The 17,986-nt window shown below is 41.8% G+C and overlaps 3 protein-coding genes across 3 annotated transcripts in view; 2 read left to right on the top strand and 1 right to left on the bottom strand.

Moving 5' to 3' along the window:
- Positions 1–17,986, top strand: part of LOC111596255 — a 129,354-nt gene that overhangs the window by 19,429 nt on the left and 91,939 nt on the right. Inside the window, 2 exon segments of the mRNA XM_030224965.1 lie at positions 6,654–6,700; positions 9,788–9,809. Coding sequence (XP_030080825.1) covers positions 6,654–6,700; positions 9,788–9,809 — 69 coding nt within the window.
- Positions 3,268–4,493, top strand: LOC111596260 (protein atonal). The gene has a single exon (XM_023310396.2). It carries the CDS (start codon positions 3,531–3,533, stop codon positions 4,491–4,493), a length of 963 nt encoding a protein of 320 aa, XP_023166164.2. The 5' UTR covers positions 3,268–3,530.
- On the bottom strand, positions 16,085–17,033 carry LOC111596254. The gene is made up of 2 exons (XM_023310389.2): positions 16,941–17,033; positions 16,085–16,882 (listed from the first exon to the last, which is right to left on the bottom strand). Exons 1-2 carry the CDS (start codon positions 16,986–16,988, stop codon positions 16,160–16,162), a joined length of 771 nt encoding a protein of 256 aa, XP_023166157.2. The 5' UTR covers positions 16,989–17,033; the 3' UTR covers positions 16,085–16,159.

Genomic DNA, 17,986 nt, shown 5'->3' with positions numbered 1-17,986 from the left:
TTTCATGGGAATTAACCCATGTCCTCATGTCCTTACAACAATTTTGTGTAAACACTGTGCAATTTATGCGCTCTGTACACACACAGCATATTCATATAAATGTGGCTGGCGAGTCCTGCCGCTGTTTGAGCTATTATTTGCTTTGATTTTCACTTGACTCTGTTTTTTCTTTTTTGTGCGCTGACTGGAGTGTACATATCATATTTGCATCCGTTTTTTCTCAGCTCTCGTCAATATTTGCGCAGCAAGTCAAACAGCCAACAGTTGGCGCATTCCGGGCGCACAATGCTCCAATGTTGTCTCGGCAGCTGATTTCTCTTGGACTTCGGATCGGCCAATTGCATATTTAATTTGCCTTTAATGAATTTTCAATTTGACAATTGGCAAAATGCCGCACACGAACGCGCCGAGGCCACCCACATGAAGGCATGAAAGACCTCACATGCAATCCAGTCCGTCGCCTCGCCTCACCTCGTCCATTCCCATGCCAAATGCCATCGCATGTTGCTGTCCTGCTTCCGATTGACTTTCGCTCTTTGCATTCCTTGCGAGATCTGTTCTCTTTGGGGCGGTGCTAAATGCTAATAAAATAAGTAACATACAAATTTTTCAATTTTCGTTAAGGGAAAAAATAACTGGGCTACGGCTGCCGCAAGTGATCGCAGTCCGGACAACACTTTCACGGCCTAGAGCGACGTACTAATGGGAGTCGGTGACGTGCGCCTACTTTTATTCCTGATTGGCGTCTCTACAGCTCCTACACGTTACACATTTTGAACTGCCTCAACTTGGGTACGCTTGCTTTTCAAAAAACCTGGCATGAATAGGGAATATTACTGAATATTTATTCTATTACGGAGGACATTTCTGGTCTAAGCTTACGAAACAAAATGCATACTTTAAATCTTTTATTATAGAGTGATCAATCCCAGGTATTGTCTACTATTTTAAAAGGGGTTTTGCATTAGTTTCTTCATGTAAATAATAAAGAATATATTGCCGCATAGATTTAGCTAAAGCTACATTAATTATTAATTATTAAAGCCAAACATTTGACGTGCTAAAAATATTTATTTTCCTATTGAGTTTTCTTTACTATAGTTAATGAATAATATTACTATGAACAATAATATATATTAGTAATAATAATAATATATTATAATAATAACTAATGATAATGAAAATAATTATGATAAAGTTAATGCAGTTTTTATGAATCTGTCGTCACTCTGACTTTCTACTTCTCGTGCTGCCTCCCACCTTCAGATCGCCTTCAGATCGTTTTCTCCATTAACCTACAAGGCGGAACCCTTCTATGTGCTATAACTGAACTACGTCATTCGTTGCCTTGGCCACAGATCCCATGCTTACGGCCGTAACTCTTCGGCCCACTCGCATTTGCTCTCTTCCATTAACTACTTTGCCAGTTTGGCTCTTACTTTTATGCAGCAATTATAGTGGCAGAAGTTTTGGGATCATAGCATGATTAAAGTGAAGTGTGCTGAAGAGAGAGCTTAGAGCATTTGGGGTGCGATCAGTTATAGTAGTGGGATCTTAACAGTTAGTGGCATGCGCTTGCTGGAAGCTGCTCCACATTGGCAGACACCAGTCGAGAGCAGCAGCCATAAGTTGCATTTATGCGTATTGACATGAAAAGTATGACCCGTTAGCCGTAAGTTGGAGTCTGGCTGGAGAGATGTGTGTATTGAGGTGCATGCCGCATATTGTTCATATTTAACCGGCTGTAAGTGGCAGCAGTTTTCGTATCGCTCGTTAAGTGACAGGCACGCAAGGCGCCGTTGAGCAAGGCAGCAACCTGGAAGCAACCTGCAGTTGACTCTGTGAATAGCTAACCCTTCTTCTTTGCATGCTGCAGCACGTGTGCCCTTTTGCTTGTTGTTGTTGTTGTTGTTGTGAGTTTTTGTCAATACGCATAAAATTCAAATCGATATGCAAACGTTTAGTTGGCGGATGCCTCCACATCAGCCAGGATCGATAAACATAAACTTAACAAGCGAGCAGCACAGGGACATGGCGATACGATCGTCGCTGCAATGTCTCCTGGCTGCAGGTGTAACCGAAGGCGTCACATGCACAACTGTCACTTGTGCGCACTCGCAGCCAACCACTCGTAAATTGCACTTGCAACGGCAGACGAGCAGCAAAAGGCTGCGCACAGATGCAGCCTGGCAGTCGGGGGTTGCTTGCGGCCAATAAATTTGTTGTGCTGCGCTGGGTGCGGTTTGTTGTGTGACATTTTTATCTAATTGACAACGTTTTATTGCCGCCTCGTAGATGTGCACTGCCGATAGTCCAGCAGCAAAGCGAAATGCTGCGTGGGGCGTGCTACCTCAGTTAGCTGAACGCCCACACATCAAAGGCAGCGGCAGCGGCAGCGGCAGCATAAAGAGATTTTCATATCAAATGCACTCGCACAATATGATTTCCAGCGAATCATTTGGCTTGGCTGGTTGGGCGTTGCTGCGCTCTGAGATCGACCACCATGCGAGTCCCTTCCCCTTAGCTAAATGCGCTGTCTCATGCTACGGCTACAACTAAATTGCCTGGACGATGTGAGGCTAAATTAATTGTTAGCGCTAAAATGTGAGTCTAACTATGCGAGTTAGTTAGCGCCGGGCACGCTTATTAGGCATGCCCATGCGGACTATCAAGCGTGTCCTTGACGCTCGGCTAACAAGCAAGCGCCGAGCGCATCGTCGGCGTGTAGGTCCTGCCCTACACGAGCATATCAATTGGAAAATTTTTGCCAGGTTGTAATAAACAAGATTTTCCATTGCGATATCATTTCGGGCATCGGTGGTGCTGGTGGCTTTGCCTGTGCGGCGGCACATTTGTAAAGGTGTGGCCAGCACAGGTAGAGTTTGGCTGGGTCAAGCATGAGTTGCTTAGCGGCTCAGTCTTTGGTCTTCTAGCTGAGTCCTGGCGACGATTTAGATAAGATGTTGCTGGCCATTTGCTGCTGACAAATCATTGTGGCAATCTCAATGTTCTTATGTTTGGATTTTTGCAAATTTCGCAGCGCTTAGTGGTCGAACCTAATCCTGTTATAGGTTTGTTTGCATTTCCGCCCCGTGTTCCGGCACATCCTACGACCACAACCCCATAATCATCTTGTTAGCGGCTTTAGATTGCCACCGATAAGCGCCAGCACAGCTTCTATTCTGGCCAGCCAGCGCCATTTTACAGGCTGGGGCTGCAGTAGTTGCTGTTGCTGCTGAAGCTCGACGAGGCAGAGCAATTCCAACACAGCTCAATCCACCACCGCTTGCCATTGGCTGTTGGTCTGGCACGGCACGTGCTGCCTGTGGCCGAGGTAGGTAGGCAGGCAACTCGTTTACCTGTCCCTCGCTCTGTTCCTCTTACCTGCCCGCCATGGTAGGTTTTCGTGGAGCGTATAAATAGCGCTGCCAGGATAAGGCCTCAGTCAGACAGTCGCAAGCAGCCACGGCGAACGGTTCAAGTTGTTTACTACACAATCCTAGTTGAGACTTTATATATATATTGCTAACATGTCGTCCAGTGAGATATATCGCTATTACTACAAGACCACTGAGGATTTGCAGGGCTTCAAGCCAGGCGCAGCGGAGCCTTACTTCAATCCCATGGCCGCCTACAATCCGAATGTGACGCACTATCAGTTCAATTGCAATACGCTGGCCAGCTCCAGCAATTATTTGTCTGCCAATGGCTTCATCAGCTTTGAGCAGGCCAGCTCCGATGGCTGGATCACCTCTTCGCCGGCCAGCCATCGCTCCGAGAGTCCCGAGTATGTTGATCTGAATACCATCTACAACAATGGTTGCAATGGCTTGCCGCAGGCCCAGCAGTTTGCACTGCCACTGGAGCAGCCGGCGCCGCCAATGCCAGCAACTGCAGCACAGCCAGCCATGGAGATTATGGGCTCACCCAATGTGGGCACTTGTAAGACTCTGCCAGCCGCAGCGCCAGCGACCAAGCCCAAGCGCAGCTACACGCGCAAGAACCAGCAAGTGGCAGCTCCAGTCAACGACACTCTAAGCCAAACCAACTCAGCTCAGCCCGCGTCCAATGTCCAGCTCTATGGCGATGACTTTCAGAGCTTTGATTTTGACAATTCCGCTCTGTTTGATGACAGCGTGGAGGATGATGACGATATGATGCTCGACTTCGACGATGACTTCGATGGCGAGGGCAACGATGGCTCCTTTGTGCTGGGCGATGGCGACAGCGAGGATGCAGCGGGCAATCCCAATGCGACAGCTACAGGCGCCGGCAAGAAGCGTCGCAATAAGCAAATCTCGCCCGTGGTCAAGCGCAAACGCCGCCTGGCAGCAAATGCACGCGAACGCCGCAGAATGCAGAGCCTCAATCAGGCCTTCGACCGACTGCGCCAGTATCTGCCCTGCCTGGGCAATGATCGCCAGCTGTCCAAGCACGAAACCCTCCAAATGGCCCAGACCTACATCACAGCTCTGGGTGACCTGTTGCGCTAACCGATCGCAGCTTACGCTCCTTTGCCAAATGTTGTACCTTTTCCTGTATATATGTCTGCCAAGCTAGCGCCCAGTAGGAAATTATTGTTTAAGTATTATGCTGTTAATTGTTTAGTTAAATATTTTCAGTTAAACATTAAGACTCGAAATAAAATTTTTAAAAATTAAAAAAAATATATATATTTATTTTATGCAATTTATTTTCTGTCAGGAAGCAATGAATGAAAAGAATGAATAGAAGTTTAAAAAGATTTTGAAATACTCTAGAAATTATTTAAAATAATTTTTATCTCTTAGAAAAAATTATGTATTGAATTCTTTTAGCAAATCTAATTTATATAATATATCTATATAATATTGGTATGGGAAAAGTTACCATAAAAAATGTGCTTAAAAACTCATTATACTGCCTTTATTAAATCTTATAAATATTTCAAATATCGAATACAAAAATGTTATAGAAATATTGCAGAAGATATTTGATGTATTATAAAATTAATAAGTGCTGATATAGAAAATTATAAGCTAGGCATAAAAATCTATTAATTTTTTGTCTTATAGGACAACTCTCATAGCTCTCATAGCTTCTTCAACTGTTCCAGAAACGGACTTTACATTGTCTAATTTCCCAGAATTTATTAATTATATAAATAAGAATAATGCAGTCTATAGCATATCTAGTACAAGCAAGGCACATTATGAGCCCTTGTTCCGTATTTGTTATTTAATATTTTGCTGCTTATTTCGCATCACATAATCTGCGCTTGGCTGTGTGTTTAATGTTTAGGCTCTGCTTAACTTTTGGGGCGACCCGTCAATCGCAGTCGATCTGAAGTTCAGTTAAAGTCTTCACCTTTTGCGCAGAACTTGGCGCTTCCTTTCCAGGCGCCTCATTTAACGCACTGCATCGATTCTCACACACTGCCCGAGTCGAGTTGAGCTGAGTCGCGCGCATTGAGTTCAGCTTTATTATGTGGAGCAAGGTGATCGATTTGGCGCTTCGCGATCAATTTGCAGACAGTTCACCGAAATTAGTCGCCGGCTACACAGGCTGGCCAAAACAAATACTCGAAAAGTGATCCCCGAACAGTATTGTGCCGATAATTATATGGCAGAGCGCAGCGGAGTGTGGCTGCCAAATTAAGTTAAGTGTGGGGCTGATCTGCTTTCAGCAGTCGCAGCCCCAAAAAACCAAAATAAAAACTTCGAGCGCCACTCACAAATCGTTTAAAGCGAAGTTCGATTGATGATCGTTGCTGGCGGATAACCGACAAAGGCTGAGACTTGGCTTAAGCTGACTTAAGCCTGGAGTTAAGGACTGCCAATTCATTCAGCAGAAAGCTCAGCAGTTCCTGGCCATGTCAGTCGGGTCAGCGATTCAATCACTCGGAAGATACAAAACCAATTTGTTGATAGCCCACCGACTGACGATCGCCTGCCACTACACAATCGCAGTGGGAACTTTAAGGGAGGGGGGCACAGGACATTGCTACGTGGGCCGCTTTTTCTGTTTGTTTTATAAAATGATTTTCGGGCGTTGCCGCAGAGCTTAGCGCAGTCCGAGCCTGGCGTGGCCTGGACAATCAAAAGGAAATTCACATAATTAGTTAGCGGCGCGGCTTGGACAGCGCTTCGTTAAATTGTTAATGACTTAATTTAGAGTTCTCCCTCGCATTTGGCTAGGCTACAGGCTGACAGTGGCAATTATGCAGGTAGCCCCAATATCCTGTCGTCTGTGCCACCGTCTGTGTCCGTGTCCGTGTCGGTGTCGCTGTTTGTGTGCCTGGGATCGCGCTCTTGTTAGCGACAATTTACGGCTTTGAACGCTTCCGCACAATGCGCCGCCGTCAATTTGTCAATTACACAAATTGTTTAGCTCTCGGCTCGCCACGACACCAACACCAATAACAACAGCAACAACAATAAAGTTTGCGTTTCGATTTTGGCTGTGCTGGGGCTTCTTCCTGCCAGGCTTGAATGGCTTTGTGCAACCGAGCTACGTTCCGATCGCTGTGCAGCTGCACAGATTCGATCCAGCTTCCATCTTTTACCAAAATGCAACTGCTTGCCAATACAATTAGTTAGAATTCATGAATGGCAATGGGAACTTACGTGCGAGCGACCCCAGTCGGCTTTTGGCAATGCCGATGCCGCCAACAGCAGCAGCAGCAGCAGCAGCAGCAGCAGCAGCAACAACTGAAGCCAGAGTCGGTGCCCCAGTCGGAGTCTTGCATGTCTTTGTCAATTTATAGACAGCTTGCCTGAGCATTATTAACACGTATTATTATGCATTCGAATTGGAGTTCAGTTCGAGCTTAAGGGTACGTCGCCCTGTTGCATATTTTGTGGGTTTTTCGTTGTCGCTGCGGCAACAGGTCGTAAAGGAATTAATGTGCCCAAAAATTTGTCATGTCGATAATTGGCGCGCTTTATTTTGAGGTTTTCCTCTTTGCCGTCTGCAAAAGTCTGCTTAAGCGGTTACTGATCTTAAGCTGCAATATCTGTATCTGCGTTAAACAAGTTAATGAGCTTTAACACCATCAATTTGTCACTTCTTATTAGCGTCCCCATGGGGCATCGATCGATGTGGCCAACCGCATCACAAGCCCACTGAATGCTGACAGCTAATTGGACTACAAGTTAGATAAGACAAGTTACAATAAGACGTCTTTGGGCCTGTTTCCTGTATAAAGTTATTGTTGCTGCTGCGCCAAGGACACTGTATTATTGTTGCTTATAATTTTAGCTTACTTGTTAGCTAACTGAGGGCTTAAGTTTAGATTGAATAAGGCGTTGATTGTAGTTTTAAATTTTGTATTGATATCTGAATCCATTCAGGATATAATTATCTTGTGGGCATTAATGTAACAGGCAGAAAGCTCTTATTAATTATATTGCCAAGGCGATCAGGCGTGTATCCCTAAGAACGCAGCGGTCTCGCTGGGCTCAGCGTATTTTTCTAATCAGGCACTCCCGACTAGAGCACTGTTACTTATAATTTTTTTAAGAATTGAGCTTTATAGGCTTTACCATTTCTAAATTACCTCAAAATTTGTATAATTATTTGCTAACTCGACACATTAAGCAACGCGCCTTGTGCGTCTGTCCGTCCTTCATGCTGAAGGACTTAAGACTTGAGATTTTAAATATATGTGCTCTTCTATTATAGCTGTAATTATTTTAGTTAAGTATCAATAAGTATGTCACATCTAAGCATTTAAAGATATATCCTTTTAAAGCCGTAATAAATCTTAAAAAATATAGAACTTCAACAAGAACAATGCAGACATATCACTTTAATGATAAATGGTGCTCAGTTTGGAATCTTAAAAATATTTTATTTAAATATTTAATATATATATATTTTTTAATAATTTGAATACATATTTTTGTACATTTTGGCTAGTAATCCCCATTAAATGATGATTAGTTTTTTTCATTCAGTTTTTGCGGTTTTCGATTGTATTTTAATTGTTTTTCTTACCATTTCTAAGAGCATAAAACATTTTCTCATGCCTTGCTGGGCACATTGATGGACTATTAAAAAACCAGACAAACCGCAACATTTTTTGTTGTATTTTTGTAGATGTTTTGTACACAAATGGTTTTGGCTGAAGTGCACATAGTTTCCGTTTCCGGCGGTTTTATTTTGGCATTGTTGTGTGAACATTTTACGCTGATCCTTTAATGATTGCGTAATAATTGCGTGCGCCAATGCGAACCCCAACAGAAATGAAACTGAATTGCAGTCGGCTGATTGATGTGCGCTCTGATCTGATCCTCGGCCTGGTTTTGCCTGCTGCAGCAAGCTGTGTGTGTGTGGGCCCATTTTTGGTCTTAGCCAAAAGTCAAAGCCGAAGTCGATGGCAAGCGATTGCAATTATTAAGCCATAAAACGAGCTGCGTTAAATGCCAAGTCTGTAATTAGCGACACCAAATCACGCCGGTCCCGCCTACGCCGGCATTGTGTGCGGCCCGTAATAAACACAGGAACATTGCCTGATCGGTGAAAGTCAAAGCCGAACCCAATTGCAGATCGCTGTTTGTTTAAGGAAGTTTTGGCCAATTAGTCAAGCATTCGCTACGCTCATCTTCCAGCTAGCCAGCTAGCCAGCCATCCATCAATCAGTAGCTCCGGTTACTGTCGAGCGTTGCAGGAGCAAAAGATTTAACCGTTACAGGTTGACAAACAATTCGCACGGCCGATCGCTCGACTGGGCAACTCAATTAGCCACACAGACACATCGCTCCAGTTGACTGAGTTCACTTGCTGTGCCCCTAACAAACTGTCCAAGTAGGTGGCAGGCATCAAAGGCTTAGAGCCTTTGCTCTTCTCCTTCTCGTCTGAGATTCGAGTATCTCACGCTGCACACAGCACAACCGATCGACGATCGTCAGTGAAAGTGCATCAAAAATCAAAGTCGACGTTGATTTTTTGACAATTTTCGGGCGAGGCATCAAATTAACACAGCAAAAACGCAAAGATGCTACCAAAGATGCAGAGCCAAGAAAAAAGCCAGCTAACAATGGAAGAGTATTTAAGTGAATATCGAAGCGTGAATACTCTACTAGAAAAGTTTTTAAATTTGATAAAGAAAAAGAGTTAGTTAAGCTAAGATTTAAGTAATATAAATATAAATATTTAAAGTAAAGTTAATTTAGCAGATATTCAAATTTGTGATACGATCTCATAGAATGCTGCTGTTGGAGTTTACGAAATTCGAGCTTGAGCCTTGCATATTTACGATATGTGAGTTAAACTCTATTAATATTGCTAGCTAAATGAATTATGCACTCGAGTAACTCAAAAGTTAGAGTATTTAAGTCCAAATCTTATAGCCCTTGCTGTAGTTTTTTAAACTGAAATTGCCACACGCAAGCCATCTCCATCGCTTTGTCACGTTAAGATGCTACAAAGGGATCGAGAACGAGACAGACAAAGAAATAAAGAGAGAGAGAGAGAGAGAATTTTTTGGCAAAGATTCTTGTTGGCTGCGACTTGTTCTGGTCTTGCGGTCTGTAATTTTGTATTCGTATTCGGGGGTCATTTGATACAGTTTTCCAGCTCATTTGCTTGTAATTGGGCACCGGAGGTTCGCGCAGGCTCCACATGAAATCTCTGTCCCGTTCGCCCGTGCGTCTGCGTCCCAGCGGCTGCCAACTTCAGCTCAGGTTGACGACTTTTCAAATTATCAGTTAAATTTTTGGGTACTTATATATTTATTAATCAGGATTTCGTGTGAAAAATTCATCCAGGGTGCGCTCATATTTTGTGTTTAAGCTCAGCTCAGCAGACAGCAGCAACAACAACAACATGTCGCAGGACAGCAGCAAATTTAATGTCAACGACGTCGGTGGCTTTGGCATCACTTCAAGTTTTGTCCACTGTCTGGAGAATTTTTGGTCACGTCGCTTGTGATTTTTATTCGCCCTTTTTTTCACCTGCAAGCACCTACCGCCAGTCGCTCTGGCCCTGGCTCTGGCTTGTGCGTTTGTGAACTGCGTGTGAATTTAATCCCTTGGCTCCAATTATTCAAGTAATTAAGTATTAATGTGCGAAACTTTATCACCTCTGGGCGACGCAGCAAGTCGTGATTTTCCAGGCCATTTGTGCCTAAGCGTTCAGAAAAGTGGGGCTTCAGATTGGCGATCGTAACATGGCAACGGAACTCTTATAGGGAAAGCGTGTTGTCTGCAGGTGCGCAAGGCACCTGAAGCTGACTTTCAACTATCTTTAAGTGAGCGCTTCACACTCTTCTGACCAGACTAACCTATGCCAATGGCAACTCAAAACTTAGCTTTGCTAATTACGAAAGAAAAGTTACCATCAAGGGCGCCGCCAAGGGATATATCTGATATACGTGCAATTAGCAGATATAATCCGTGTGATTCCATCCAACTAAAATGTCAATAACAATAAATTCCTTGGCAACTGTGGCGCACACATCGGGCGCTGTCTGTGGGACTCGACTCTAAAGAGGATTTCGGCGGAAATCAAGATATGGACACGGCAAGGTGATTACGCACGAAGAGCAGCTCATAACTGTCAAAATCAGGCAATCAATTGATTGGCGCATTGATCGGCTTGAACTGTTCAAGGATCAAGAGCCAAGCGCTGCGGACCGCACAGGACTCGCTTCGCAACAATATTTTAGAGGCGTGTTCCGGCTGTCAACATTTTATGTTGGTGGTCAGTAAGTCAAGTTGCGGTCGCAACTGCTACAGCAGCCAAGAGCCAGCCGATGCCTGAGAACCGTGCGGGTGTTCCCATCGTGCCCAACGGCGCAGGTCCTTCAGCCAAACAATAGCGCTCACAAATTCCCGCCCCGGCGAGTCCTTTGTGCGCGCGCAGGACACAAAGGCAACTACTTACAACACATTATGACACGAATTTGAAAACGGCAACGGCAACGGCTTGACCTTAGAATAGGCATTTTATTGCCCAACACAAGTCCTGATTCATTGCTATTACTCTATTTCAGTTTGCCTTTCGCTGTGCTCCTTTTGATGCTGGACAATCGGTTTGAATTTGCGTGAACCAAATCAAATTTTATTGCTTAATTTTTTTGTATTCCAGCAGGATTCTCTAATTGAATTGCGCGCTCTGTTAAATTTTACATTTGTCTCCTCCAGCCAAAGTTCATTATTTATTTCTACAACTCCAAATTTTAATGTAAATTAACTTTCTGTTATTGTTGGCTGGCTATTTCTAAACAGTCCCAAATTCTCTACGCCGTTGGAATCGGTAATTTATTAATCGCCACAATTTATTATGTTTATTTCAACATGCTGCATTGGTAATCTAAAGGCAGACCATTTGACTAATTGCTTTCATAGACTTGCAAATGTTTAGGTAAGAGTCGACTGCAAACAATGCCAGAATATACTGTCAGCCTCTAGAATTGTAGCTGCAATTAAATTATATTACATCTGTAGTTAAGGTAAACCAATAATTTCTTATTGTCTTCTGTCAACATTTTCAGTATTGTCAATTTTTTGCGTGTTCAAATAAAAAATAATATAATGAATGTTGTTAACTGCTTTCGTTATAGTTTGATATTTTATCTGTTATAATTGCATATAATATACTGAAATTACTTCAGAGAAAATATATATTATATACATTAGTTCATTCATTTCATTATTTAATTTTTTGGTTGATCATTAATTAAGTATATTAAAAACTAAATATAATACAAAACATAAAAACTGATGTTGCCTATCATCAGAAAAACATTTTAGTGGCCCTATCTATGTAGTGCCAAATATCTTAATAATATAGTCAAAATATCTTTAAGATAAAATTTGTTAAAATAAATTTGCCAAATATCTTAACAAATAAATCAAAATATCTTTAAGATAAAATTAGTTAAAAAATCAATTTATTTTTTAAATTTTAATTGATTTTTTATGATATATGTCCACATAAGAGAAACAATATTATGCTCGACGCCTAATTGTATTCCTCTCACACTTTGTCACGAAATTCAAATAATTACAAGTAAGACTGATCTAGTCTGTTTCGAACATTCTTCGCTATACTTAACTGTAAGAAAATAGTTATTTAAAAATTACGTTTTAGTAAAAAATAATAATTACAAAACCTTACACGCAAGGCCAGATCGAATCAGCTCCGATCTATAATACATATACTTTATAGAGTCTGCCTACCATATACATTATCAAAAAACCAGGACTTATTCGCTGAGATTCCATTCTAAATGTATTATATTAATAATACAAAACAGGCTATTAAAAAGTTGGTCACAATTATTGGCTTATATATTATATCACAGAGTATTCATAGGTTTTTTTAAAAAATATTTAGATTTGTATGTTTTAGTCTGCAATTAGCAAACCGCCATTTTCTATGATTATTTTGGTTCTGTTCTGCTTTTCATTTGTAACTATTATTGAAAGTGCTATGCCGTTAGCCCTATCCCTGACCCGGCCAGCTGACGTTGGTTGGGCACACGTGTTCATGGCCAGGCATTGCGAAGCGTGCGCGCGAGTTTGGGTCTCAATTCGGATTTGTAAGTCGAGCCCAAGAGCCGGCAGTGGTTAACTGAGCTGCATCTGTGTATCCTTGTCGGCATCACACCTTCTTCGCTCTTGCAGTCCATCAGCAACAGCAACCCTTTCCAATTTGTCTTGGCGCACTGCTGGCCATGTCCTTTAAGCGGTTTATCCTGCTGTTGCGCTTGCCGTTCTTTTCTCTCGTCGCTCTTCCTCACTCGTGCTTATCGGAAGTCAACAGTAACTGTTGAGCGGGGGAGCGGGAGCCCTCTGCTTCCTTGAAATTGTATAGTAGTTGACGAGAGCAGCAAAATATCGAACCGTAAAAGAAGCAGCTACAACAAAAATAAACCCACAAAGGAGAACAGCAGCGGGAACGGCAACGGCAACGGCAACGGCAACGGCAACGGCAAATGCTACCCAATTTTGAAGTCAAAGTAGCACCAGATGACGGCATGCGCCGTCCGTTTGTTCTGAGCGATCCTTGGGCAGCATATGTTGCCCTTTGGCTTGAGTGTTGGTTCTATCTCGCTTTGGCTGCCGCTCGTCGGTGCTAGTCCTTTTTGGCTGGCTTTCACTCGCACGCCACGCGGCTCGTTTCGAGCAAATAATAATAATAATGATAATTTCTTATTGTGTTCATGCTCAGGTCGAATCGAAGGTGCGCCAGTTGGCTACAAAGCCACCAAAGAAAAAAAGAAACTTTATAGAAACTGTTTAATACTAGTTAGTAGACGATTCTAGATGTCCTGCGGCAACGAAATACGGCAGCTTAATGATTGCAGTTCTCATATGGTTCAGCATCAATCAAAATTAAAGCCCGAAAGTTCAATTAAGCCAAGCAAATACATTAAACGGGAGACGATCAAGTGTATGCCGAAGGATTCGTAGACTCGAGAATCAGCCTGCATCAGGGCCACAGTGATTAAAATCATATTAATGAATACATTGTTGCTCAAGGAAAAGTAGAAAGCTTTGCTAGACTGCAGTCCAAATGTGGCCGCGATTCCAGCGAAAGGAGCATCGTTAAAGTGTTGGCGAGCTTCCTATGAAATTGATCTTTACCTGTGTATCAGGTGAGTAAATGACGTGCAGAAAATGCATATTAAATATTTTTAAGTATTTGAATGAAGTTCAGCGATGAGCTGGCATTAAAGTGCTAAAAATATTTTTGAGAGAGAAAACCTTAAATTTAAAACAGAACTTGCTTTATAGATATAATATAATATAACATAATCTATATCAATATCTATATCTATATCTATATCTATATCTATATCTATATCTATATCTATATCTATATCGAGAGCGAGAGCGAGAGCGAGAGCGAGAGCGAGAGCGAGAGCGAGAGCGAGAGCGAGAGCGAGAGCGAGAGCGAGAGCGAGAGCGAGAGCGAGAGCGAGAGCGAGAGCGAGAGCGAGAGCGAGAGCGAGAGCGAGAGCGAGAGCGAGAGCGAGAGCGAGAGCGAGAGCGAGAGCGAGAGCGAGAGCGAGAGCGAGAGCGAGAGCGAGAGCGAGAGCGAGAGCGAGAGCGAGAGCGAGAGCGAGAGCGAGAGCGAGAGCGAGAGCGAGAGCGAGAGCGAGAGCGAGAGCGAGAGCGAGAGCGAGAGCGAGAGCGAGAGCGAGAGCGAGAGCGAGAGCGAGAGCGAGAGCGAGAGCGAGAGCGAGAGCGAGAGCGAGAGCGAGAGCGAGAGCGAGAGCGAGAGCGAGAGCGAGAGCGAGAGCGAGAGCGAGAGCGAGAGCGAGAGCGAGAGCATATCTATATCTATATCTATATCTATATCTATATCTATATCTATATCTATATCTATATCTATATCTATATCTATATCTATATCTATATCTATATCTATATCTATATCTATATCTATATCTATATCTATATCTATATCTATATCTATATCTATATCTATATCTATATCTATATCTATATCTATATCTATATCTATATCTATATCTATATCTATATCTATATCTATATCTATATCTATATCTATATCTATATCTATATCTATATCTATATCTATATCTATATCTATATCTATATCTATATCTATATCTATATCTATATCTATATCTATATCTATATCTATATCTATATCTATATCTATATCTATATCTATATCTATATCTATATCTATATCTATATCTATATCTATATCTATATCTATATCTATATCTATATCTATATCTATATCTATATCTATATCTATATCTATATCTATATCTATATCTATATCTATATCTATATCTATATCTATATCTATATCTATATCTATATCTATATCTATATCTATATCTATATCTATATCTATATCTATATCTATATCTATATCTATATCTATATCTATATCTATATCTATATCTATATCTATATCTATATCTATATCTATATCTATATCTATATCTATATCTATATCTATATCTATATCTATATCTATATCTATATCTATATCTATATCTATATCTATATCTATATCTATATCTATATCTATATCTATATCTATATCTATATCAATATCTAAATCTATGTCTATATCTATAGTTGCTGTCATTAACATTTAAATTCAATTCAAATTTTCTTAGTCAGATGTATTCCCTAGTCATAGTCACTATAGCTACTCTATTGCACAGTCTGTCATATGATCTGATGCTTCTGGCATGCTAAACTATTCACTTCCCAAAAAGCTTTTAATCGAGTCATATTTATATATAGATACAGCTCACAATTTTTCATTTTGCACTTTTCCGCTACTTGGCATTGGGCAATTCCAACTGGGGAAAAGTCTTGGGCTCGGTTCGTCACCAGGTTCCGTCAGTTGTCTAGAAAATGCTCAACAGATGTTGGAGTAGGCCTTGTATAGGTATCACAGAGTTTGAACTACTACAACAACTACAACAAGAGCAACAACAACCACAGCAATAACGCGATCATCAACAACAACTGTTACGACTCGTAAAAATAAGATAAAATTCAGAGGCTGACTGGGTAAAATTGCGCCATTGAGCCAAAAAACAAAAACTAAAGTAGGAATTTTCTGTTGGTTCGTGGTTTCCTATGCACTGAAAACAATTTCGGAGCAACAGTTGGGCAGCAGCAAAGTAGCTGCAAGCAAAGCGCATCCAAATTGTGCTCAGTGTCCGGGCGCAGGTCAAAATAATTTGGCTCTCTGCGGAAATGCATGACTCAAGTGAGCGAGAGAGAGAGAGGGAGAAAAGTAAGCGAATGTCCACCAAGCATCGCTGTCTCTTTCGTTGCCCAGCTGTTGCCTCTGCTGTAGTTGTTTGACTGATGTTTAGTTCGTGTGTTTGCCACGTGTCGCTGGCAAAGCCCATTGACCAATTGGCCAGAAGAGTTAGCCTTAAAATATACAAATTAGATGCAAGCGAGTTTGAAAAGTGAACTTCGTGCTTAGGCCAATAAATGCATGGAGATTATGCCAAAGGGGCAGCTGTAAAATCAATCAAAAACTTGTCAAATAAATGTCAATGCTGCTCGCTTGCAATTCCTCTTCCGCTGACGTATGCGCATGCATAACCAATGAGCCCGATGCATCCTGTCCAAGCGTATCCTTTGGGTGCATAAATTGCCATTTATATTTGCGTGCGTAACAATCGAAATTTGTCTTTTATGAATAGTTTAAGTCCTACTTAACTACAATTGGCGCGCTGAACGCGCAGATACTCAGTGACCTGGGCGACAAGCGCATTGCTGCACTGCTGTGACCGGGCCAATTGATCCTGGGACAGACGACGCGTGCGCACCAGCAACATGGAAGCGTTGTGCATGGCTTCGGCTAGACCCTGATTGATGGCAGCGATGCCGCGCAAGAAGCAACTGTTGCTGGTATCAAAGCTAATGCCCATGGGCACTAATGCCACGCCCATTTCTAGACTTTGACAAAGTCCCGGCAGCTGAGCCATCTGCTGCACAAAGCCCTGCACTTTGGCCAACGCACGTTCGCCGTCAGCGCGATAGGTTCCAATCAGATTGGTCAGTTGCTCCGTGCAGGCTCTGAGCTCATCTGTCACGTTGAGCGTGAAGTCTTGCAGATTCCAGGCGGCATTGCAGTTGGGATTGGCCAGCAGCAGCTGATTCGTGTCGTCGATGGCCATGCTTATCTCTGCCATGGCATTGGTAGTCAGCGCCTCCAGACTGTCCATGATGTTCGTCAACGTGTGCTCGATGTTCGCCTGCAGCTGTGAGGACGTCTGGTCACTAATATTCACGGCCATATTCGATAGCTGGTCAACCACTATGCTAATTGGTCCATATTCCGTTGTCTCCGTTGTCTCCGTTGCCTCCGTGGAGTCTGTAGTCTCCGTGGTTTCCGTAATGCTGTTCGTGTTGCTGGAACTCGCCGCCTGAGTGTGCTACGAAATTGACGAAATGAGGAAATCATTGAAATCACTTTGCTTCACATATACTAACAGCCCAAGTCAGCAAAAGTAAGCTTAAAATTTCAACTGCTCTGCCCATGATGCGTCAGTTCCTAGTGCTAGCCGATGGCAATGGCAACGCCAAATATATATTGCCGCCGACTTATGATAAAAACCATAAGACACAAGAACCCTACACAGCTTCGCAATTTACATGATGAAAAATTGAAACAAGCAAAAAGATAAGAAATATAAATTTGGTACATCGATTTTTGTGCACACTTGCTAAGCGCTTGGAATACTTATATATATATATATATATATATATATATTTTTTTTTTTTAATTTATTTATTTTTTAATATTAAATTTTTCTTTAGAGTGGAAAAATGATATAAGCTTCGGCCATAATGATAAAGAAATTTCAGATTTTCTGATTAAACTGAAAGGCTATAGTAAACTTGTCTAGTTTTTCTTAAAATCTTATTATTTATGCTGTGCTTTGATCAGTCATTCGTCATCAATCATCAGCCAATCAATCAGTAGTATTTGATCATGCTTTGCTTTGATTTGCAGGGAAAGCACACGCTATCCACATAAATATAGTGATATATATCCCATATCATCCATCAAATATTTGTTTCAGTTCAACTGTTTAGCATTTTCAATAAAATCTATCATAGGGTAATATTGGGCAAAAGTACATCTGAATGACTCAGAAGCGATAACAAAAATAAGTTAACATATAATATTTACTTACTTTCTGGCTGCCGTCATTGGGCTTTGAAAGAAGTCAACGACGCAGATATCAATTGTGGCGTGAAACTGCATTTATAGTGAAGTGAAGGACACATTCTGATAGATTGTTCCAATTTGTAGAATTATGTATGTTTACTTAGAGAATGCAGGAATGACTCATTATGACGACTGAAAAGCTTTACATTTGAAATTAAATTTGGCTCTACGTGTCCAGCCAATGAATTCTTTTACAGACCTTGAGATCTATTTGTGGACGGATGAATCCATGGAATGATGTTGTTGCTGTCTAGTAGGCATATCTTTTATAGGGTTCAGTAGACCTATCATATTTCTGGGCAAC

Source organism: Drosophila hydei, unplaced genomic scaffold, assembly GCF_003285905.1.
Source record: "Drosophila hydei strain 15085-1641.00,03,60 unplaced genomic scaffold, DhydRS2 tig00008121-arrow-pilon, whole genome shotgun sequence".
NCBI lineage: Eukaryota > Metazoa > Arthropoda > Insecta > Diptera > Drosophilidae > Drosophila > Drosophila hydei.
This window is presented reverse-complemented; position numbering and strand designations above follow the sequence as displayed.